This window comes from Rhinocladiella mackenziei (assembly GCF_000835555.1).
Source record: "Rhinocladiella mackenziei CBS 650.93 unplaced genomic scaffold supercont1.12, whole genome shotgun sequence".
Taxonomy (NCBI): domain Eukaryota; kingdom Fungi; phylum Ascomycota; class Eurotiomycetes; order Chaetothyriales; family Herpotrichiellaceae; genus Rhinocladiella; species Rhinocladiella mackenziei.
This window is the reverse complement of record NW_013550593.1, coordinates 1-23,755: the sequence shown is the minus strand read 5'-3', so window position 1 is coordinate 23,755 and position 23,755 is coordinate 1. Positions and strand designations below refer to the sequence as shown.

The 23,755-nt window shown below is 50.3% G+C and overlaps 8 protein-coding genes across 8 annotated transcripts; 4 read left to right on the top strand and 4 right to left on the bottom strand.

The window, feature by feature from the left end:
• Positions 1 to 547: 547 nt before the first annotated feature.
• Positions 548 to 1,355, top strand: Z518_11174 (uncharacterized protein; the record flags this gene model as incomplete). The annotated part of the gene is made up of 3 exons (XM_013411118.1): positions 548 to 646; positions 701 to 825; positions 878 to 1,355. 3 exons carry the CDS (start codon positions 548 to 550, stop codon positions 1,353 to 1,355), a joined length of 702 nt encoding a protein of 233 aa, XP_013266572.1.
• Positions 1,356 to 7,314: 5,959 nt separating this feature from the next.
• Z518_11173 (uncharacterized protein) lies at positions 7,315 to 7,911 on the bottom strand (the record flags this gene model as incomplete). The annotated part of the gene is made up of 1 exon (XM_013411117.1): positions 7,315 to 7,911. One exon carries the CDS (start codon positions 7,909 to 7,911, stop codon positions 7,315 to 7,317), a length of 597 nt encoding a protein of 198 aa, XP_013266571.1.
• Positions 7,912 to 8,442: 531 nt separating this feature from the next.
• Z518_11172 (uncharacterized protein) lies at positions 8,443 to 9,789 on the top strand (the record flags this gene model as incomplete). Its single annotated transcript, XM_013411116.1, has 1 exon — positions 8,443 to 9,789. The coding sequence occupies one exon, from the start codon at positions 8,443 to 8,445 to the stop codon at positions 9,787 to 9,789; it is 1,347 nt and encodes a 448-aa protein (XP_013266570.1).
• Positions 9,790 to 12,061: 2,272 nt separating this feature from the next.
• Positions 12,062 to 13,112, bottom strand: Z518_11171 (uncharacterized protein; the record flags this gene model as incomplete). The annotated part of the gene is made up of 9 exons (XM_013411115.1): positions 12,062 to 12,233; positions 12,285 to 12,318; positions 12,372 to 12,400; positions 12,452 to 12,524; positions 12,600 to 12,747; positions 12,849 to 12,859; positions 12,913 to 12,926; positions 12,987 to 13,021; positions 13,071 to 13,112. 9 exons carry the CDS (start codon positions 13,110 to 13,112, stop codon positions 12,062 to 12,064), a joined length of 558 nt encoding a protein of 185 aa, XP_013266569.1.
• A 528-nt stretch (positions 13,113 to 13,640) lies between these two features.
• Positions 13,641 to 15,269, bottom strand: Z518_11170 (uncharacterized protein; the record flags this gene model as incomplete). The annotated part of the gene is made up of 2 exons (XM_013411114.1): positions 13,641 to 14,985; positions 15,115 to 15,269. 2 exons carry the CDS (start codon positions 15,267 to 15,269, stop codon positions 13,641 to 13,643), a joined length of 1,500 nt encoding a protein of 499 aa, XP_013266568.1.
• Positions 15,270 to 15,874: 605 nt separating this feature from the next.
• Z518_11169 (uncharacterized protein) lies at positions 15,875 to 16,951 on the top strand (the record flags this gene model as incomplete). The annotated part of the gene is made up of 1 exon (XM_013411113.1): positions 15,875 to 16,951. The coding sequence occupies one exon, from the start codon at positions 15,875 to 15,877 to the stop codon at positions 16,949 to 16,951; it is 1,077 nt and encodes a 358-aa protein (XP_013266567.1).
• A 589-nt stretch (positions 16,952 to 17,540) lies between these two features.
• On the bottom strand, positions 17,541 to 20,319 carry Z518_11168 (uncharacterized protein; the record flags this gene model as incomplete). The annotated part of the gene is made up of 3 exons (XM_013411112.1): positions 17,541 to 17,931; positions 17,988 to 19,009; positions 19,057 to 20,319. 3 exons carry the CDS (start codon positions 20,317 to 20,319, stop codon positions 17,541 to 17,543), a joined length of 2,676 nt encoding a protein of 891 aa, XP_013266566.1.
• A 1,967-nt stretch (positions 20,320 to 22,286) lies between these two features.
• Z518_11167 (uncharacterized protein) lies at positions 22,287 to 23,027 on the top strand (the record flags this gene model as incomplete). The annotated part of the gene is made up of 3 exons (XM_013411111.1): positions 22,287 to 22,713; positions 22,769 to 22,849; positions 22,900 to 23,027. The coding sequence occupies 3 exons, from the start codon at positions 22,287 to 22,289 to the stop codon at positions 23,025 to 23,027; spliced, it is 636 nt and encodes a 211-aa protein (XP_013266565.1).
• Between the last annotated feature and the right edge of the window lie 728 nt (positions 23,028 to 23,755).

Sequence of the window (23,755 nt, the reverse complement as noted above, 5' to 3'; positions counted from 1 at the left end):
TGCACAAGAGGCAGTGGAGGTTCTGTGACGCCCATTGGCCATTCTCTACATTGATGATCCAGGAGTTTTGACCCAACGGAATTTATTTGAGTTGAAAAAGGAATGACTCGAGGAAGCTGAAACGTACTTTTCCGACTGCATGTGAACTAATATTATTGATCATATCGGCCAGCGTCATGTTGATAGATGATTCTCTCAGGATGTAGTGAATAGATTGAAGTTGATCGGTATATCTCGTTAGCATCAATCATAACAGAAAGATCTCCAAGGGGATGGCTTTCAATGATGTTTGGTTGCTTGGTAAGTCAATTATCTAATATGATGGGGGGAATTCGCAAGGCAACCAATCGGATAAGCAAAAATTGGGGTAGATTCTGGAGTCATCATCTCGCAAGGGGGAAAAAAAAAAAAAAAAAGCCCCGAGGTTGCGGAGTAATGCGATAGGAGGTTTCCGCCCGACATCTGCCTAGGCAAGGATCTTCAGCTTTGTCACTGCTTCGTCTAGGACTTGACGAATATTTTCTTTGGAGCGCATTTAGTCCTAACGATGGCCGAGAATGTCGCAGATCTCCTAGAGTACGAGAGCACACACGTTCACCAAGTCTATGAAGAGATCGCGACTCATTTTTCCTCCACCCGATACAAGGTTTGAACATGCTCAGGGAAAGGTGCAGGCCGCTCAATTGACAAATCTTCGCAGCCATGGCCGGTGGTGGAAGGCTTCCTGCGCAGTTTACCAGCCGGATCTGTAGGCTTGGACATTGGCTGCGGTAACGGGAAATACTTGACGGTGAACAGGAATGTGTTTATCATTGCCTCGGACAGGTAAACGGATATCTGTATGCACCTCTTTCATCTCACTGACTCTCTCTCCCAGGTCAAAGGCTTTGATCGACATTGCCGGTCAACACGAACCGCACAGTTCCATTATCGCGGATACCCTCGCTCTCCCACATCCAAACTCCACTTTCGATTTCGCCATCTCCATTGCTGTCATTCACCACCTTTCATCGAACGCGCGTCGGATTCAAGCCATAAAAGGGATCCTGCATACACTGAAACCACCATTGAAAGACACCTCTGGAGGCCAAGCTTTGATATTTGTATGGGCGCTTGAGCAGAAGAACAGTCGAAGAGGTTGGGATCATGGTGACACACAAGACGTTCTGGTTCCCTGGGTTCTCAAGCCAAATCACCACACCCAAGGAAACAGCTCAGGAGCCACATACCAACGATACTACCATCTGTACCGAGAAGGTGAACTTCAGGACGATGTTGCAGCCGCCGGTGCTCGCATAGTCAAGTCAGGATATGATCGGGACAACTGGTGGGTCATAATTGAGCGTCCAAACTGAAAACATGACACGGCAGATTAATTTTCTTCTGGGAACCGCCCGCTGATAACGTTGGTGGGTATCACATCACTATATTACAGCCTAGTTCCCGGTTTGCTCCCAAGAAACATCATGAAAACCCGGAGACGGTTATTTTTTTTAAAAAAAAAAAAAAAAAAATGCGGGAAAGGAGAGGGGGCACCCGGCCTTCCTCCGATTTCCGCCCAACATGCTTCGCTCCATGACAATACTATTATCGGCTCATTGGAAAGGGGCATTCCATCCCTTTGGATGGTTGTACCGGTGATGGTGATGGAAAGTGTCTGACGTACGGTAAGGTGGTGCAGAAAACGCCGGCAGCCCTGCCGTGAGTTCTGCTAACGAAGGGAGTTGCTGAGGACCTTGCATGGAGGCTTCTCGAGTCATCGGATCACGACGTAAGCGTGGAGGAGGGCCGCCATATCGAGCATGCGATCTCGGGGGAAGAAAAGCTGAATCAAGGCCGCTGGTAGCGTTGGTGAGGGAGAAAGGTGTCACACCAGCGCGCTTCGCCATCTCATGTTCTCCCATCTGCCAATGCATCGCCTCGACGGCTCTCCATGGCATCGCCATCTCTTCTGCGATTCTCGCCCACATATCTGCACGGAATCTGTTCGGGACAAAAACATCATCAATCTAACTGAGCTTTCTCTCTCTTTTTTTTTTTCCCCCCCTTTATCTTAATAAGGGGGACATGATTATGGGCACAAGGGGGCTTTTGGACACTGGTTCGGTGATCTGGTGCGACGTTTCTCAACATACCTTTCGTACAACCTTGCGAGCTTATTCTTGCGATCCTCATCCCATTCACTCCTCCTTTCGAGGTAATTTTGATAGTGCAGCCTACAACTGATGGCACTGCGACCAGGCAAGTGCTTGCTAATATCCTCCCATTTCATACCATCTTGGCGGAGTTGGATGATCTTAGCGTCTTCCTCGGGAGACCACTTGGACTGCTTCTTCGCTGGAGACTGAGTTGAATGATCCTGGCTTGTCGACAATCTCTTCGCGGGCACCGCGGAACGCGGCTGAGGTGGCAAGGGAGCCACGCTGGTGGCGGCGCTGGACGGTACCGACTCTGATCGAGACACTGAAGCAGGGGAACTGACCGACCGGCCTTCGTCGTCGTCCGTCGATTTGAGCAGCGACGAGATATCCACGTTGGGGGATGGGACCAGGTGCCGTCAGATTGAAGATTGTGGAGAGAAAGAGGTTGTACTTGGCGAGTAGATATGGTCATATGCATGGAAGAGAGAAGAACGAGAGCAGCTGCCTTGTATTTCGTGGGGACTGAACAAAGCGAACAGGGTGAGGGCTGAAAAGGGCCCGGTAACGCTGATGAGCCTCCAGCAAAGGTGAAATGGGTCGTGGCAAGACAGCAACGGTCACTGGGCACTTTTTGCGCTGAATGGTCACAGCAATTAGATCACGACACATGAGCTGGGGAGTGACTATGGGAACGTTTGATTCTCGCATATGGGAGAGGGAGAGCAAAGGACAGAACTAAGTGAAGAAACGACAAGAAGGACCTGGTTTAAGACATGTCAGAATGAACAAGAGAACTCCAAAAGTGCGGTCTGGCAGAGCGGGTCAGTTCGGCGGCAGTCGTCCTTGAATTGCTCCTCCTGTGCAGGAGGGATCGTGGCAGAGGGCGGAGAGTGGACAGCCCTGAGCCCTCGCCCTGGGCACTTGCTCTGGCACAGTGGCACTGGCAGCTGCAAACAAAGCTCGAACAGGAGCTAGACAGATGTACTTCGCCTCCATTCTCCATCTCCATCTCGATGCAAGCTGCGGCAGCGGTCGTTGGCGTTCTGTACTATTCCCTTTCAGTCGCTTCGTGGTCTATTTTGCCCTGCGGAAGAAGGGAGGGGGAGAAGTTGGGACCTGATATCATCGTTCCCTATACCTCTCTGGCCTGGAGAAAAGGCGGAATGGACCTATTCTCCATTGAAACCCGGTTGTATTAAAACAGGAGGGATGCACTGGCCCAAAGGCCCGCCCCTCCACCCAACCCCCACCAACCCCCCTTTTCCCGAGTGCAATACGATACTGGGGGTTCACCGTCCAGAGGGAAAAGGCTTGAGGCTTGCAGTAGACGCAGCAAGCTCCCAGAACTGGCGTCAAACAGGAACTAGCCAACTTACTGCCTAGTTTGGTAGGCGAACTGGGCCCGGTAGCCTCAGAGGGGGAAGAGGTGGGATAGAGTTCGTAAAAATTGATTGTGAAGTTCGTCTTGCCTGTTGGTGGCAGAAGTTTAAGTCGACGCGATTTTTCCTCGGTTCGTGTGACTATGTATGTCCCTGAGGCAGGCTGTGCTACAGGGAATCCACGGCCTACATTGTCTCTTCAACAGTCATGGACAATTATTTTCCTGTGAACTTGTCTGTGTAACTACGGCTGTATGGACTCTTTGATACAGGCTGAATGACACACTGAGTTATCGAAACAATTTTTTCTAATACTTGACCCCGCCAATTCATTTCTCCTTCCTCCCTTCCCCTTCTCCCACCCGATCTCCTGTCATCGCACTCTCAGCTTTTGTCCGATCCGAAGAACAACACAGCACCAACCCAAGTCCCCTTATGCAGCCACCTGGAGCAGACAGCCGTCAACGCCAACCCACGCCGCTTTGACCAACCGGGGGAATCGGCTCAAGGCCTGGTAGGGAGGTAATGTAAGCGAGGACGGAAGACGAGGCCCCTCAAGAGAGAGACTCGAGCGACGCCGAAAAAGATGGGCAAGATATTTAATACGGAGTTCTGTACCCATACTGGCGCCTCCCAACTCAATTGATACCCGGATCCGCGCGAAGCCTGGTCTTATCCGCCGTACGAACCCTGTTGGGTGGTCCCAGGTTCTAGCCTGCGGAAGGGGTGAAGCGGACCGGCTCCAGAGTTCAGGGCTCTGCTCGACAAGGTCCATCATGCCGATCAAGCCCATGTTTCTCCACCACTCCCCTAACCGTCAGGCACTGCATTGAACCGTCTATGGACATGTCAATCACCCGCAAGGAGCAAAAGAACCAGCCTCTGGACCAGCTCCCCATCATCCTGTGTCATGTGAGTGCCGAAGCAAATCACATTATGGGAGACGGGTGACATTGGATGCAGTACATTGACATTGTTTGGACGTGAGACAACGGGTGACAAAATGATCATTGGGTGGTCTCGACATGGAGCAACACATTATGCAGCCCGCTCTCAACGCTGCTGGCAACATTAGCCGGGCATGTACAGCAAACTTCAAACGGTGTCCGTCAAAAGGTGGCGTTCGAGCCCGTGACAACAATAAGTTCATCAGGAGGGCAGTGATTTGAGGTTTACCAAACAATCCCCCAGCAAATGACGAAAAGCGGTGTACACACCGACAATTCCATCCCTCACAGCAAAGCAACAACTACAAATCTTCGGAACCGGGGATCTGGAATCATTCCCGCCAACATCATCAATGGGACGAATTTGTTGAACATCCTCGATCCTGCAATATCCCAAACTTTATGCTTAGTGTAAATGAGCTCACGATCAGAATCCCCGGGCGGTTTGAATAGGTGACAACCGGGCACTCCGCAGGGCACGAGCTTAGTACGGTACAAGACAAACGAAATGACGATCTCAGTGGTTTATCTGCACAACTTGTCGTTTAAGGCTTGCTTCGCTAGTAGGTCATGTGCTTGACCAGCCGAAAAAGCGGTTGAACATTAAACAGAGGCCCGGAGGACCCCGTCAGCTAAGTCGATCCCTATTCGTTCCGAAGAAAATTTGGCACGTTTGCCCTTCTTCAGATCACACGTCACAGGTGGGAGATGCAAGAACTTAATCGACAGGGGCAATGCCATCTGCAGCACTTAATGTGACCAAAGATGGAGCAATTGATTGATGTCAACGGTCATATGCCCGACGACTATTGCATGGGCTCTCACTGACTCGTGCCGAGTTTCTACAACGATTGCAAAGATCTGTCCTAGTACCCTTATTTGCTCTTTGCATTTTTGCCATATTCCCTGAAAAGTCCTTTTTTTTTTTTTTTTTTAAATTTTTTCCACGTTGAAACCCAATCGCTAAAGGATAGGGGTCCAATTTTTTTTTCCCCTTATCCAGCAAGTTGAAGACCGGGCTTGCTCTCACCGAATTCTAGAAACACACCGCCTTGCGCCACTTCTGGTTCACACCTTCCTCTCATGTTGCATCGATGCCGGCCAATCTGAAAAAGTGACCATCCCTAAAGGAGGCAGATGACCAGGGCTTCCTGCCTTCTACTGGAGCATGGTTAAGGCTGGCCAGAAACTTGGTCTATGCTGTTTCGGTTTGGGGTGCTCTCGCTTCTGGAGGAAGTTCTTCGCCTGGGAAATCCCCCCGAGGTTCGAAACTGGAACAGCCTTGCCCTTGAGGCAATGAATCAAAACAACCCCCTCTTTCCTCCCCGGCTATGGTCCATGGCTTGTCAGCCGCGATCCCATTTCAGAAATCCCTAGGCAAAATTGGTCCACTTCCCATTTTGCCTTTTCCTCGCTACGCTGGTTGAGAAGGACCGGACTTCCTAAACTCATCGAACGTAAACTACGTACCCATGAAAGTCGCGTCTCTCATCACCCACTATCATGTCTCCACTGATTTGGATCAATTCCGATTCGCTGCCATGTTTCTTGATCTCAAGCCCCCGAGCTATTAGCATCCCGCATTGCCTCCAGCTTCGTGCACCGAGCAAACTGGTTCAAAGCCTGATTTCATCTTTAAGTTGACATACCGTCGGGCTTTTTCTCACCAAAGCTGCATGGGCCCGTCAACACATTCACACCTCCAAAATCCACCATCGGTGCCTGAGACACGTCAGATTATTCCAAGCGATTACCCGAGATCATGAAGGATTGACTCGACACACAAACGAAGCCGGACAGTGAATATGCTTGCGCGGTACTCTATCAAACTATTGCTTGTACTACCAGCGCGGCTACGGTATCAGTGGTCCCCATCAGGACGGCCAGCTGACCGAAAGCGTCGAACCACAGAACTCTCAATTGTGTCCTACATGCCATCCTTGATATGTCAGTCAGAATCACGGGCAGGGCTCTTTTTTCTTTCGGGTCTGTGCGGAATCCACTCTCCTCACCAATGATCGCCCTTTTGCTTCCTCGAGCCACCCTACGGACCGACCCCATGTCCACATCCAGGGCCTTGGATTTCCACTGTTCAGTGCTCACGTTCCCCAACCCAGGCTGTCAAGTTGGCGTGTTTTACCCAGAAACCTTTTCTCCCCCTCCCCCCTTCCTTCTTACCGAGATACATCGCCAAAAAATGACTCTTGTGTTCAAAGTCATTGGAGAGCTCGATATTGAAACTTTCCGCCTTAGCAGGGCAATTGGGCCTGCCTTGTGGACTAAATTCTCTTTCGTGTCCTCGCGACAGATGCCCGATTGACGTGGCCGAGCCTCCGTGATCCTAACGCTGACCAAGACTGCGTTGGTGGCCGGGCACTGCGCATCGGAAAACCCCTTCTAGTCAAAGCCACTTGAACAAAATGCAAGAAATTTCTCGGCGGATTGGACGCAGCATGGAATATTTTGCAGAGGACAAATCATCGGAATGAGACCGCCTGATTCATTGATTGAAGACGATGCGGTACTCGTGATTTGTAGCCTCAGCATGTTCCAGAACTTCATTTGACAAAAGAGACTATTAGCCCCAGCATGGACAGTGTCGCTTCACTCGATAATGTGTAAGCATGTTTTTTTTTTTTTTTTTTTTTTTTTTTTTTTGGTTTGCCAGGTTATCATCCGGGATGTGGGACAAGGTGTCCCTCGCCGCAATCTCGCTTGGCTATCAGCCCCGGACCCTTTGGTACGGCAGAGCCTGAATAACTTGTTCCGGGGTTGATATCAGAGTCAAGTTCACCCCAGAGAGGGGAAATTCTATTTTAGAGGGAGTTTGAGTATGGAGTGATGGTATCAACCAGGGTCCGTGGGCGAGTCTCGAACCCCAAGAGCGCCCCTGTTTGTTTTTGGTCGACGGACCTGGGTCCGTGGAAGGCTTTTGCGCCTCCCGTTGGCACTCATTCCGGGCCACTCGCCGTCGCTGGAAACAACGTCAGCTTGGTCGGGGTTGCTGCTGTCATCTCGCGCCTGCTGCTCGGCGAATACCTGCTCGGCGTGCTCCTGGAGATATGCGTCAAACTTGCCATCTTGCCTTTCTTGCAGGGCTTTCCTAGCCTGATTTTGCCAACCCTTTTCGTAATACCCGTCGCTGACGTCTCTCTTGAATTTCGGAATGGCAGCTTTGACGTAGGCATCTTCAAGGAGAAAATCAATAGAGATGGGGCAAACCAAGCGCCCGCCGCCGTCGAGTTCGTATTTTCTGTACTGTGGAGGCAGACTATCAATGATGGTGCGCTTTTCAGCTTCATTGTAGTTGTCATTCCATCCCGAAATGCACGTCACCAGAAAGCCGTGGAGGTCTTTGGAAAGGATCGGCGATGTCGAGTTGAGGATTCGAAGGGACGACCAGGGGCCCGTATTTCTCTTCGGTCTCTTTGCCGAAGAGGACATATTGGAGACAAGTTCGAGTGTTTGAAATCCCGCCGCGGCTCTCAGCGATGGTCAAAATCTGTTCGATCCTTTAGGGTGGACTTTCTGTATGGGTCCCCGGGGGGTAAAACTTCGGAGCATTCGCTATCCGCAACCAGGCTATCGAAAAGCGCGCACAATATTGTGGTCGATAAGCCTTGTTTCAACTTTCAGACTGCCCGTGGGGGATGAATGGATACATGTTCTGGGGCACGATGGATGAACGTAATGCTGCACTGCTTCACGTGACATCTATAAAGTCTTTGGCAAAGAGCACTGCAATCTCTGGACATCAATTTGTGTCAGAGTCGGATGGGATCGGCAATTGGTGATGTTTGTCAGGTTTCGCGCAGCCAATCACTGTACGCCAACGATCTGACCGTTCCTCAACCTCCTTCCATCAACTCTGTGACCCGGAAACCATCAATTTTAATCTTTTCGAGAGCCAGCACCATCCCCAGGCACTGGTTGCATGTGGCCAGAGAACGTCTGCGGCTGCTCTCTGGTCCAACCATGGCGTCTTCAGCGTCCGCGGCGCTGCGCCGAACGGTCCACGCGACCATGACAACACTGTCCAGCGCATCTGCCGACCTCACCAAAGCTGCGCTCAGTCTTCCATCAACCTATTCTAACTACGTCGCGTCTAACTCATCTTCGGTCTCTCATATCGAAACCAGCCTTCGCTCTTTGACCTACCTGCTTCCAGGTGCAAGATTCCACGATTCGGAACTGGCAGCAGAATCTGTTCACACCTTTGTTCAACTGTTGTCCATCTATCACGATCACCTACTCAAGAACCGCGTTGCCATTCTCGCGCTGTCTCCGACCGTCCTTAAGGCAAGAAATATCAGACTCCAAGGGCCAAAACCTTCCCTTCACGCTCGCTATACGACCTTTTGGGCCGAGTCGTCATCCTTATACAGCAAAATCTCCACCCTCCTGAAGATTGCACAATATACCGAATTACTCTGGGAAATGCTGGCCCGCCGAAGAGGCGGAGAAAAACCGAGATGGCGTGTGGTCATTCTTTTGGAAATCGTCAAGGCGATTTGTCGATTGTTGTTGATGCGCTTGACCAATTCGCGACCCCTTGTGACCCCGCCGATGCCATTGAGGGAAGACTTTGCACCGGTGGAACCAGAAGAGCCTGATGAAGAGTTTTCAGAGGAAGAAATGCGAATGGCTGACAATATGGATTCATTTGATGTCAAAACGGCGCTAGGAGATGCAGGCGTCCCCACGCCACCTTTGTCAGACGCTGGCAAACCACCCTCGTCTCTGTCCATTACCGAACCTTACAACATGCCACGGACGGGTTTCACGCTACCTCCATTGCCCACCCCTGACACAGTATCAGCGTACCTCCTCAATCACGTCCTGACGGCCGATGATGTCAAACCCGCCAAGCAGTTACTGCATCAGTTGACGACACTACAAGGACAAGCCGCCGAGGTGATGTATATACTCCGACCGGTTCTCTATGCTTTGCTGATGCAACGTGTGGCTCACATCTACGGCTACGAAGGACAAAAGTGGAAGAAGCACTGGACCCCGTGGCTTGTCGGCTTAGCCATCGAATGTCTCGCTCGGCAGCTGACCAAGCGGGACCTTGCGTCTCGTGTACCCGGAAGCGCGAGGAACGGAATGTCCGCCCTGGAACGCGAAGAATGGAAGAAGCGTGGATGGAATCTGGCGTGGTGGGGGATGAGAGGTGCATTTTATGAGAACGTGACTAAGAGTTGGATACATGGTATAGCCGAATCGTTGAAAGGGAAGCCAATTTTGGATCTTGTCGGTGGTGTTGTCGAGGACTACGAATTTTTATGGAGCAACTACTACTTCAGCACGTCGACAATGTAGTTTTTGTTTCGTCCAGAGGCTGCAGATCTGATTCCTCCCTTCTTTCAAGGGCGCCGTCGATATAACCACACATTGGAAATGGATTCTTGTTTGGAGATTATCAACTCTTTCCATCACATCCATGGTCAGGAGGCGCGAGCCCTGGACGAAGTTGGAGACTGTCTGTCTTGTTCATTCAGAGCCAACAACGTTCGGACAGAAATCCTTTTTCGATTCTTTCCCGCGCCAGACTCAATTTATATGTGCTGAGTTCTGTTTTGAAAGGAGAAGGGCAAAAAAAGCTTGAAAATCTGATGGTCATCAAGACACGAGCGGGGTGTGGCAGATGGACCAGGTAATCGGATGTGAGAGCGACGACTAAATATTGGCGCGATCGACTTTCTAACTTGGTCGACTAGGAGGAATCTCAAAGTTGATCAATTAGGGCCTTCGTTCGTTTTGCTCTCGCAGCACCTGTGATCTCCCTCCGTATTTTGCCGCTATACGTCTGCTCCGAGGTGACGAGTTTCCCGCCTCAAGAGCCAACGTTCGATTGGCAACAAAGAAACAGTCTTCTTGAGATGTCTCCGCTCCATCCAAAGACCCCCAGCCTGATTCCATGAAGGAGTGCGAATAACCCAACATCGCCTTGCTGCCGTCACCCTTTGCTCAAAAACTACGAAGTATCCTTCGTGACTATCCAAGCCGAGCACCACTGAACCCCGACGAAGAAGCCGTGGCTTGGAAGCGCAGGGATATTCATCCCCGCGGCACGAACAACCATGTGATTGATGCTAGATTATCACTCCCACGCTTCGAACGGCAGTTGGATTGTGAGCGGCGAATCCTTGACCACGTTCACAACCCACACTGTGCCCTCACCTCTTGAATGGAAGCCTTCAGGGATCTCGCCCAGTTTTGGGAATCGGCTTGGGCCATCTACGATACCCCACGGTAATACCAGGTCAGAGTAGCACGTCAAGAGGATTTGCAGGAGCAATATGGGGACAACAGATAGAGATTGCAACTGTGGGGCACATTGAACCCGGATCGAGGTTCGAGTTGATACAGTTGTCCAAATTGTTCTGGAAGATGGGGATACCTTGACTCGTGGCATTGACTTTGTAAACGGCTTGTCGATTAGGATTGTCACAATCCTTTGCCTATTCGACAATGGCTTGAATAAGTGTTGAGTGCAATCGATGCTATCTGGGCTCTGATGGAGTGTGGGAGGGCAACCAAAGATGGGGGTGGAAACCAAGTGATCTTTTCTTTTGTCAACATGTCGAATAATCCTTCGGTCAGAACACTGACTTCTTGGAAAACTCGCCATGTATGGGCATATCAAAAATTGCAATGACAGTATTGGTCGAATCTACAAGCTCTGTGCGCTGAATCCCCTTCGTTGCCCTCTTTCCAGTTGGTATCACAAAGTGTAAGGATACTGTGGAATAGGGTACTGATTAGAGCCATTCTTCAGCGTGACTTTGCAACTCAGGGATCAGAGTGGGGTGACATCAATGCACACGCGCAATGAACTGCGTTTTCGTCGGTAGTAACATACCTTGTAATGGTGTGCGCAAGGTAGTGGCAGAAAAACTACCAGTGTTTGGGGCTTGCATTGAGCTGATCCTGGGTTATCCCTGTGCGAGCTTGGGGTTCGTCGCAGCAGAAGAGAAAAAGAAAGTTGAACGACGGCGATGTCTAGAAGCATCAGTTAAGGTACTTCCATTTAGCAATAACTCAACCCAGACCATCTGTTTCCAAACCCTACCTCAATGTTGAAGTTTTCTCCGTTTGGGGTTCTTAGATTGTTGCAGCAGCGCGAGGCTTGCAAAAGTCTTCATCAGCATCCTCCACATTCAGTGTCGTTCTCAGGCCACGGGGAACAAATGATGCTTTTGAGCAAGTACATTGGTCGCCCTCGGTGAATTCTTTTGACCGCACCTGACAAAGATTCCTGCACAAGTCTCCACTTTCCTTCGTGCATTGCAATGGCCCTTGAAATCTCTCCCATATTCGTTTGACGTCGAGAAGATTCTCTTTCACCAATCACATATAGTGCCCAGAATATTTGTGTCACTGGTTCTTGGAAATTGGAAATTGTCGTAATTGGCTCGAATGCATACGGTATCATGTCATCATGATGTTCGAGGGTAAATTCTCTTCATCGAGCGTCCACGGGACCATATTTTTCCTTTTTTGGGGGGGGGGGGGCTGTGTGAATTGGATGAGGAAAAGGGGGGAGGGGAAAAAATTATTCAGGATTCGTCTAGGCTCCTTTTCGAGTCACCTAATTGGGGCAAGCAGACTGCAAATGTCCTGGTTGCTTGCCTGCAGCTGTGGTCAGAGTCTCTTTCGCCAATAGGGAATGGGAGGAGTTTGATCTCACATTTGTAGCAGATGCGCTCGGAGCTTGGTTCGGAAGGACAATCTCGAGACAAGTGACCTTGTTCGCCACAATTCTGTACCTCCACAGTTAGCTATCCGCAGGCGTCGGGCGGTAGGGAACTTACGTAGCATTTTTGAGATCGGCCCTGTGTGCAGTCCCTGGCTCATCATTAGCTGGGCAAGAGTGGCCAGGGAAATCCTTCATGCAATACCGTGACATATGACCAATGCCACCGCAGGACTGTGGCATGTTTATTAGCTCCGAGACAGAATTATGGAAAGGCAGACTTACATAGCAGGTTTGACCGCCACCACCACGGTTGAAACCACCCCCGAAGCCGCCTTGACCACCAGAAGTACAGTCACTAAAGTGAATTAGCGGGTTTCTGGTCAAGATTCTATGTCTCTGCTTTTCTTCTTTTTCTTTTCGCCTCCCTCACCGTGCAATGTGACCTTGTCCACCGCAACGATAACATTCTCGAGACGAGCCGCCACCGTATGTATTTCCGCCTGTACCCCAGCCACCTCCTGGACCACCAATGGCAACGGACTGCAGGCAGTCACGAGCAAGATGTCCTTCATTGCCGCCTGTATTGAATTAATGGGCGCTTCGCGGCATTCCTTTCAAGGTTGAACAGACATTTGTAGCATGACTTGGGCTTGGGAGCAGCAGAGCATTCTCGACTGACGTGACCTTCGGCTTTGGAGGCAATTAGTGGGAGAGAAGGTGATTGCATCGCGTTGAACACATACCTCCACAATTGTAGCTAGAGGAAAAGTCAGTTGTGCTCATCATGGGTAGTTGTCAACATGAGCTGAAGCCTTACCAGGTTGGAGTTCCTTTCTTCGGACAATCACGAGCCTGAAGTAGAGTAAGGGGATGTAAGAGTAATAGTAGCGGCCGCGAGTACCTGGTGAGAAGGGTCACCGCAGTTGTAGCAGCCTCGATCCATGGTGAAGTTGACCTGACAGAAGATGGGAGGAGGAATGATAATCAACAAACTCTATGGTGCTGAAGCTGGGCAGAAATGAGACCTTGAGGATCCGAAACCGTTCAGAGATCAAAATAGGAGTGAATATGATAGAGTCTACCGTGGACGGGGGAGAATCTCAAGCAAAATTTTGCTGGTTGAGAGAAGAGATGATGAAGGCGAGGGCGATTGAGAACAGACGCGAATGTGAAAGCCCGGGGGGGGGGGGGAAAAAAAGTGCAGAACACAGAAGTTCACGTCACTTATCAACTTTTTTTTTTTTCCTGGCGAAGACGGGACGAGAGAGAGTGCAAAGAGACACCACTGCTCCAGTCCAACTTTGGTGTCGGACATGTCCATGTTTTCATTAATCCTATTGGACTGCTCACGACTGCGCCCTGATGAAGCACATGGATATCCTTCTTCCTCGACAAGTTGATTGGACGTATACAGAGAGGACGCAGCGATTCGAGAATCTGGTATCCTAAATTTCCCCATTCGTTCGACTGTCTAGGTAAAGTCGTACAAAGTCATGATCTGTTTCTGATCTCTTTCACCCAGGACCACCACTTGTTCTTCATCAAAACCGACCCATCTTCGAGTGAGTCCAAGTTCTCGTTTCATGTCATGCAACGCAAGGCCCAATCCAGAGCCTCGTCGCGCCAGCGCTGCAACAACGCCAGATAGAGCATCCACTGCTTTGATTTCAGTACTTGTTCTCGGTTGATTCGTGGTCACCATGACGTTCTCCAACTCCCACACTCGGACTTCGTTTCCTCGAAAGCTGATCGACACTGCCTTGCCACGATTGTTGACTTCTGCACCCGAGACCGCCGAGGTGTGGCCCCAGAGGCGCTTTCCGGAGCTGATCTCGAGTTTGCTCTCATTCGACGTGACCAAAAACGACATGATGGTGTTATCTGGCAATGTACTAATCAGAAATGGGTGCTCATATGAAAGTGATGTTGGTGGGCCCATCAGTTGAGGGTGCAACGGGAAAGGTAATGAGCTCGTGGACCGGGTCGACAGGTCCCAATTATCGCGGCCCTGATGTCGCGCATCGAACGGAGTTTCGAGTGTCGACGTCAGTCTGGTGTCCAGCAAGGTTCCATTCGTGGTCAATCGAATTTCCTGGATGCCCATGCACCAACCAGAATGGATTCGGTTGAACGCATACGCAACCGTGGCGATAACTCTGCTTGGTGCTCTCCGAAGAGCCAATGAAAAGGGCGAGAAGGACGCATCCGACCGTAATTGTACGATGGATGATATATTTAACGAAGGCTGTTCGGCGGTTTTCCTTTCATCCAGGTAATACAACGTTACGAATTTCGTCGTGGAGATCGTCATTGCGTACGGCATGGCGAGCGCCACTGCCATAAGAGGCCCGTCGGCCGAATGTCGGCTGTATCGATGCTGGAAATGACCCTCATTATCCAGCACGTACATTGAAACAGCACCATCGCTAAAACCGAGAAGAATGTTGGTATGTCCGTCGGTTGTCTCGGCGGTCATGCAGGTCGCTTCGGCGGCGGATTTCAGTCGCACTTGAGCCTTGAGCGCTCTCGTCCCGTCTTTTGGCAACCAGGCTCGTAGCCCAGCAAACCGATCGACTGTGAATATCATGCCTCTGTGGACCTTCGCGATAACAGGCGGTGTGGGTGGATGCGCCACCTCGACTTCATGAAGTCTGGCTGTGCCTGCTGCCCAATTGCTTCGGATCTTGAATTGACGCTTCCAATCCACCAAGGGACCATCCCGCCGTCTCTGGCTATATTCCAACCATTTCGTGGTCTTGGCTATTTGTTTCGAATCCTCCTGGCTTTGCCCTAATGGGATACGACGAGCACGAGACCTAATCCAAGTGTCGTAGTATTTCGCCTTCCAGACTTCGTGATCGGTAGCGAGAGAACGGAATCGGTGGGACACGCCAGAAGGATGTTAGTCAACCAAGCTTTTGAGGCAGAAATGTACACCCACTCACCATTCCGTGCGCAATAAGTCTTTGGGAGTAAGAAAAGAGAAGACTCGGAGAAGAATCTCATCGCTGATATCCAGCAAATTGAGTCGGGGTCCTGTACGAGGTCTTTTGGAGCAGGGTCGCACCTCGGCCTCGTCGCGTCGCCTCCGCTTCGACATTTTCAATATGGCATCACGAAATACGTTACTGTGAGGATGCTACTTTAGTTATGAGAATGTCCAGGGTGTAAGGGGATGATTTCACCCCGCAGCCCCTTTCTGTCAGACCAAAAAATAAACCCTCCCCGAATCAGGAAAGGGTCCCGTCAGATTGGGTCAACCCACCCCCGCCCCTAACGGCAGTCACCACGTGACGGTGCCAACCAGAGGCCAGAACAGCACCTCGTGGGTTGTCGATCGCCTGCAAAAGCTGTTCGGCGAAACCATCGGATCCAGGACCGGAAATCTTTGGACCTTGACGACCATCATGCTTTATCGAAGACCAACAACTCTGCCCTCGTTCAGATGTACACTACAGAACCTCCCATTGGTACTATTCCCAAGTACTCCGACGCAAATTCTTCTCCTTCCTCCAGTCGCTCCTGCATCTTTCAACGTCCTACCGCGCATCTTGCGCCCGAACCGCTTTGGAGTTTCATGGGCAAAGTAGTGCTTTTCCGGTCCCTTTTTTGGTTATTTTTGGGGGTTTTTTCCCCTTGATCATTCATTCTCGACGAGCGGCTGGCATCGCCGAACACCACTTTCGATGTTGAGATTCCTTGAATATGCTAGCAACAAGCCCGTCCCCTAAATTTGCGACCGGTGGCACCTTTTCTCAGTATGATCGGCCTGCAAAGCAAACTGCCAGTCCAGCCTTGAAACAGAACGAACCAGCTCGCAAATACTATTTCTCCCCCGATATCTCATTTCGCCGCCCACATAGGAATACCAGCACGAGATCTCTGGATCGCTACCCCCCGCCGGTTTCCACCCGAGTAAAAATGGTGGATGCTGGAACACAAACGGACCAGAAGGTCTCCCCTGACTCGAGCACCAAGACACCTACGTCCACCATTGCGCGCCTTCAGTTGTCCGAACGGGAAGATCCAACCCCCAAGACCGCCCACCCTGCTTCATCCACCACGCGCCGACCAAGCGTATCTCGCTCCGCCGAGCCGGCCAACGTCGCAAAAGCAGAGAGTATCCCCGTTCCCATACAGGCCAAGAGACAGGCTGTTGAGCCTCCCGAAGAACCCGTCCCAACTACAAATGGGGTCGCATCGCAAGAGGAGGCATCATTACATCAGTCACCGGTGAAGAAGGCTCGTCCTGATGCTCCGCCTGTGCGCCTGATGCCCGTCTTGTACGAAAATTGCAATACGCGGGATTTGGTGGTATTGATATCGTCCATGCTCATGGAGCTGATCAGATACAATGATGCTATCCCCCTGCGGGAAGGTCAGCTTACAAGATTCCATTCACGAGCTCCTCCAGGCATCTCTGTCCTCGATTACCTGCAGCGGTTGACCACCCACGCCACGCTGTCGCCTCCCATACTGCTGAGTGTCGTCTATTATATTGACCGCCTCTGCGCTCTTTATCCCGCTTTCACCATTAGCAGTCTCACCGTCCATCGATTCTTAATTACCAGTGCCACAGTGGCGAGCAAAGGGTTAAGTGATTCCTTTTGGACCAATAAAACTTATGCGAGAGTGGGTGGTGTGAGCATGAAAGAACTCGCGCTCTTGGAACTGGAATTTCTGACCAGGATGGAATGGCGAATTGTCCCAAAGCCCGAGGTTCTATGTGATTATTACAAATCTCTAATTGAAAGAAACTCCCAATATCAGTTGGAAGGTTGATAACCCCCGACGTGCTTATGAAGCCAAATCTGGGTGTGATTCCTCTGCGGAATGCTTTCTGGCCGCGCTTCAAGCAAAACTGGATCGAATGCATTCCTCCGGGCCACTCCCCACAAACAAAAGAAACAGTTCCGGCATTCTGTCTGGGATTGTCCTGCCGGGAAAGAGCAACATTGAAAGCATCCAGAGACTTAACAGAGCGGAACATGGTTGTGCAGTATCTCTGTTGGGCCGAACCGGGGAAGACGAGGCTGATCCATACCGGGATGAGTTTGAGATGAACGGATATGAGGAAGGTAATCAAGTGGGAGAAACGATGACATGCACCTATGGCATCATCTCCATATACCTGCTAGTGGTGGGGAAAAGAAACCAAAAAAAAAAATTGAAGAGATTCACCAAGATGATAAAATGATTTGAGAAATGTACACAGTCAAAGTCTTTGCAGGAACTCGAGTACGCATACATGACCGAAATGATATCTTCAGGATTAGCCATCCTCAAACAAGCATGCTTTCAAATGCACAAACGCCTCGAGCGCCCGGCTCCCCTCACCCAAATAGCAATGCCGCATTCTCGATGGTAAAGATCACGTCGATGCGATACTAATTTTCGACTTCTCTTCCCGGACAAATGCATTTGGTTCTCTGAACCATATATGATAGGAGTGCTTTTGCGTTTTGTTGGTATATTTGTCGTCGAGAACCATAAATTTTCTGTATTGAGAGACATTAGATGCGGCCCAGCCGCAGTAGTATTCAAGGAGAGCACTATCGCGTGCCTCCACAGCTTCATCATCATCAGACGCCAGCGCTGGATCCTTGTTTTCGAAAGAAGGTGGTGACAGAATAAAATCACACTCCTCGTTCGGCAGCTCACATCGGACAATTCGATCAGGGTCGCCAGAGTAGAGCACATTGATCCGAGCTTTCATTGATTGTACCCGCAGCCTGTGCATCACCTCAAGCATGCCAAGATATCTGGAGACGTGTGAGTTGAGTCAGATAGTCTGGTTCAAAACAAGAAAGAACCCTACCTCTTCTGGATGTCTTCGTTAGACCTCATAATTTGACGTGATATCCATTCGGCAGCATTCGGTACAAGACAGAGTTTCCAACTTTGTACTTTGCCAATTGAGAGTTGCTCAAACCACTGCATCGCAAACAACGCCTCCTTGGAAGAATGGATCATCGAGTTTTCGGTGATCAAGAGAGTGTTTCCCCTGGGGAACAGTCGTTGGATCTGAATAGAGTGGTCGTGGTCAAACGGCGGGAAGGACAAATTGTAAAAGGCAAAGCTCGGCATCCACAGGCATTTGTAGAAACCCTTCAGGTCGCAGTAGACGGGATTATCCTCATGGAACAGAATCACACCTTCTCGTTTGTCAGTGTCCGCTACCCATGCATCCCAAGCCTCCTTTTCCGAGCTTTTATAGATGTAGCGACCATGGACGTGCCGTTCCAATCTGTTCTGAATGGCCTCGGCTTCGAATGGATGCGACTCGGCGAAAGCGATATAGAATCGCGGCTTCCGTTCCTTCTTACCAGTTATCGTGAGAAACTCTTCGAAATGGCTGGAAAGTGATATCTTGTGTGAGATGCCTGATGTCGAAGGCGTTCGATCCGGAGATTCATGAGATGTAAGACGGTTTGGGGGTATTGGCGACTTGGGAGTGTCGATCAGGCCGATCGGAGTTGGGGTGGTCGGAAGAGGTATTTCGACCGAACTTTGGGCATGTCCACCGACGTGGCGTGGTGTAGAATGGCTGCTATCCACGGGTGGGAAAATATCTCTGCCGTATTCCGGAATTGTATTTCGAACGGCCACATGAAGCCTTGGTGTGAACATGGTGACGTCTCTTTGACCGAGATGACACCACCCAGGAGCTCGACAAGAGTACATGATTAAAATAAGGACATTTTTAAATCGGCTGAACTCGGGATATACCCATATTGCACCAAGATTGTGGCGTTCCAAATGTTCGGCCAGGCCGTCAGTGGCTTGCAATGTATCCTCATAAGATTCAATGGCGCCGAGTGCCACGGGATTCTTGTCCAACTACTCTTGTCAGTAATTAGCTTCCTTCCTTTCGGGACGAACCTTACATTGTGAGAAAAGGTGGAGAATGTGTGGGATTTCATGGCATTTCGTTCCCGAAAGTGGATGTTGATTGTTCGTGTAAGCGGATCTTTCAGCGATATCAGCTTCGTTCTAAGCCATCCTGGAAGATGGAGAATCTTCACATCACCAACGACGCGATCTCCGAAGCGTAGGTTGATGGCTACATCTCCAACATTCCAAGAACGGCCATTTCTTGCTGTTATTATGGACTTCGAGATGCTGGATGGCGAAGGATCCGAGGTTCGCCGGGCCATGCCGGGTGCATTAAAGCATGGCCCGATATTGGACTCTTTCCCACCCACTGACAGAGCTGACGTCTGTATGTATGAAGTGGTCTTCGGCATTGTCGGTCTAATGGTGTGGAAATCGTCATGAGGAGTCGGGTCTTTTTCCGTCTCCGGCACGAAATGCCACGAATCACCGCCGACATGTCTAGGGGAACCCTCTCGAGCTTTCGAGGGATGGGGATTTTTTTCCGAAGCTGCCCAATCTTCGTCTGTCACCAATTGGATCTGGGACATATCTGGAGGTGGTTCCCGTCGAGCAAATTTGGTGAAACTATTCCAGTGTCCGAGATTCTTGAACCTCTGTCCCACGGTATCTTGTGTGCTTCTTGAGCTCCCAGCCGCATTTGCTCCCGAGAATCTCTTCGCTCTCATGGGAGCATCAACACTATTAGATTCGCCCGTGCCGCCACGTTCGGTGGATCTCGCGGGTTTCATAGGCGCAGACTCTCGAGCCTCAGATTTGTCTGAGAGGTACTGCTTACCATTGACTTGAACATGTCCAGGTGTTTCGATCGCAACCTCCGATAACCTTGGCCGCTTGGCTGTAGATGGTGTGGGAATTGGGGAAGACCCTCGTGGCGGATTCCCTCGGTCTAAAGAACGTTCGGATATCCGACCTTGTTGACCGGGGAATCCAATGTTTCTCAAGATCATCGGTGGGCGGCTCTTCTCTTTTTCGTCTTCTTCCTTGGCTCGGGCATATGCATTCATACGATCTTGAAGCGCTGCAACCTGTTCCTCATCTAAAGCATCACCCAACGCTAGTTGGCATTGCCAATCAGCGAGAGTTTGAGGGTTGGAAAAACTTTCGGAAGGCTCCCACGTGCACTGGTCGTCCGGATAACCCAGCCATTTGACAAGATACACAATTTGGCCATCAGCGATGTCTTGTGCGAGAATTCGTTCCACCTCATATTCCGCGTCCTCGTTTCCAGAAAGTGAAGCCTTACTTGCAACCATTGTCTTCGGCTTGCCGTGAGTGGAACATGGTGTGGATATGAGGGGGTACACTTGGACCCTTGAAAAGCAGGAACGTTGTCAGCTCTGCTGGCCGGCACGAAAGAGATTAAAGTGAATTTGCACTAAGATTAGCTATGTCATCAAGGGACGTCTTTGCAGGAGCATTTATGCTGTTTTGTTGGGAAGAAAAGGGGGCTCATCAGAAGGTTGCGAAACTGAGAGTACCTAGATCAGGGTAGTGTTCATCGTCGCGCAAACCACAGCAGACTTTGCTTCCAATGAGCTAGTGGAGGGTCTGGCAAGAACTCATTACAGGAAGCAAAGTCGTGACTTGATTCTAGTCATCAGGAATTGCTCAGATACATGTAGAGTGCACTCTTTTTTTTTTTTTTGGTTTAGTGAAAAGTTTTCATCCAAGGTCATATTTGTGATTGGACAATCATACCTGCGCCCAAGTCGTGGATGCGATCTTGACTTCCATGAAGATGGCCACTTAGCAAATCTCTCCCAAATGAAGTGAGATATAACGTTTCCTGATTTGCAGTCAACTAATCTGACCCGTTTGCTCTTTTGAGTATTCCCGCTGCTGGAAAGTTTTCTACATCAGAGTCGACCCCTGCTTCTACCTGATCTTCACCGGCGACCTGACCTACACTCATTTCGAACCTTCACGTGGAAATCCGGCTTTCGGTTGTGTCAAGTACAGTGCATTGAGAAAGAGCCTTGGGAGTTGAATAATGACTGCGCTCGTAGCCTTCAAATAACGATCCGATGTGGAAGTCTTACCAATTTCAAATCAATCACAATGAATGAGGCGTTGGATTGTCCTTGATGCCTGAGTTCCCCTATCGGTCCCTGTTTTCATATTGAATGTGTTTCGCTAACCTGTCCATAGAGCACGACACACAGTTTTATTCAGGACGCTTTCCTTGCCGTCATCGGCGTCATCAGATCGTTTCCGCGGCACGATTATATTGACAGCCATGACCACACCAGCAGACCCTGTGATATCTAAAGATTTCCCAAATGTCCTTGGTGCTTATGCTTCAATGTGCTTCGAAGAGGCCTTAGTCGAGGTTGTGTCATGCACCACATCCACCTGATGCCGTCAATTTTTTTTTTTTTTTCTGAACCGGAAGTTCGTCCGGTATTATAGCAAGCAACGGCATTCTGACGGAGCTCAGTTCAACTGATCTTACATATACTACGGACCCCAGCATATGTCACGATCCCATTGTGCCGTAGTGCTGAGTGCTCTGACAAGTATCACGCGACAAATTCTCAAAAGTATCTCTCCCCTTGTGCTCTGCAACATGCCAATTTCACTGGTGAACCAGGCGGAAGCAGAACAACGGGCGCTCCGATCTGGAAGTATCATTGAGTCCTCAAATAGTCACATCTTCCACGTCTCTGATGGCTCGAGCTACGAAAAGCATTCTACCCGGTTATGACGCTATACTCCGCAACCCCATGCCGTTCTTGTCAAACGAGCAGAAGACACAACGATGTGGAAGAAAAAAAAAGAGGTCGGTGGAGTTGCCGACCGCGAGCTTTCCTGGTTTCGGGAACGAAGCTGGGAGAGGTTGCCTTAGACACAGAAGGGATCTCACGTTGGCGTAACATCTCGCCAGTTGTCACTCGCGCTATTACCTAAGACACAGGACATTAAACTGAAACCGTGGCGTGCCCATTCGCAACCGTAGAAATATAGTTTTCACCAATTCAGAAAATGGGCTCTTCTTCGGACTGACTTCTTGGTTGCTCGACTTTGGACGCACTCCCGGGTACACCCCAACCCTCGCAGGAATTTTCTCAGACCTGTTGGCGTAAAGCCATAGAAAAAAGCCCGTCGGCGGTTGGACGATCACGTGTGCCAAGACGTCCCAGAACCCGGAGCCTGCGAACAAAACATCGTTCAAAGCCCCATCAGTCTCACCTCTCCTACAACTCAACAAACAACATTCAAGATGGCGAACAACGACGAATACGACTTCCTGTTCAAGGTTGTTCTCATCGGCGACTCCGGCGTCGGCAAATCCAACTTGTTGAGTCGATTCACCCGGAACGAATTCAACCTCGACTCCAAATCCACGATCGGTGTTGAGTTCGCAACGAGATCCATTCAGGTTGACACGAAGACGATCAAGGCGCAAATCTGGGACACTGCTGGTCAAGAAAGATATCGAGCCATCACATCTGCCTACTACCGAGGAGCCGTGGGTGCTCTCCTTGTGTACGACATTAGCAAGCATCAGACATATGACAACGTTACGAGATGGCTGAAAGAACTCCGAGATCATGCCGATGCCAACATTGTCATCATGCTGGTCGGCAACAAGAGCGACTTGCGGCATCTGAGGGCTGTTCCCACAGAAGAGGCCAAACAATTTGCGAGTGCGTCGCTGCTTACATCTTCAAGAGCATGGAACTCACACACATATGTTTGCAGGTGAAAACAACTTGTCATTCATCGAAACATCCGCGCTCGATGCTAGCAACGTCGAACTGGCATTCCAAAATATCCTCACTGGTGAGTATTTCAGCAGACTCACGATGACTGAAGTCTAAGTCTACTGGCAGAAATCTATCGAATCGTGTCGAGCAAAGCTCTTGACAACGGAGATGCGGCACAAGCACCTACTGGTGGGGTGAAGATTGACATGACTCCGTCGGGTACACCAGATGCAAAAGGGAACAAGTGTTGCTGATTCACGACCCGATTTTACAAGACAGTCAGGAGCAACGGCGTTGTCCAACTGGTGCATAAACTTGGTGATGTATTGATGTGATCATGAATCGTATGATTCATTGGCGGATGGCAGTGGATTCCTTTTGGCAGTAACAGGGATATTTATTACGCTACAATTCATGGCTATCGCAAAGACCCCGATGGCATCTCTACCCATCTCCAACAATGCGTATCCATCCATCGACATTGAACAGCACTTTTCTGGTGTACGTGCCGCCTTCCTCCAGGTACACAGAACTAGGGGCCGCGAACAGGATATTCCGCGGGGGGCGAAGGCGTAGCTTTGTCTTTTGCCGCCTCGGGACCCGGAAAATCTATAATCCGGAACCAACCAAATCCTTTGGCTTGGCCCCATCGGATCCAGTCCACGGCCATCCAGGAGGGGATGCCGCCGTATCCCGGAAAATCTATAATCCGATCACGTGCTCTAATTGCCTGACCCCATCGGATCCAATCCGGGGCCCACCCAAGAATGGGTAGAATGCCGCCCTTTGTCAGCCAGACCGCCCTGATTGGATCCAGTCCATGGACCATATGTAGATGTTGTTGATCACTGTGTCCTGTGCCCGTACGATTTCTCCCGATCCTCCTGCAAACGTCCCCTCGGGGCCGATCTGCCGCCGCCCGCCCGGGGTCAACTGGCCGACGACGTGCGGCACCCCGTTTTATTACTTTTTTTTTCCCCGC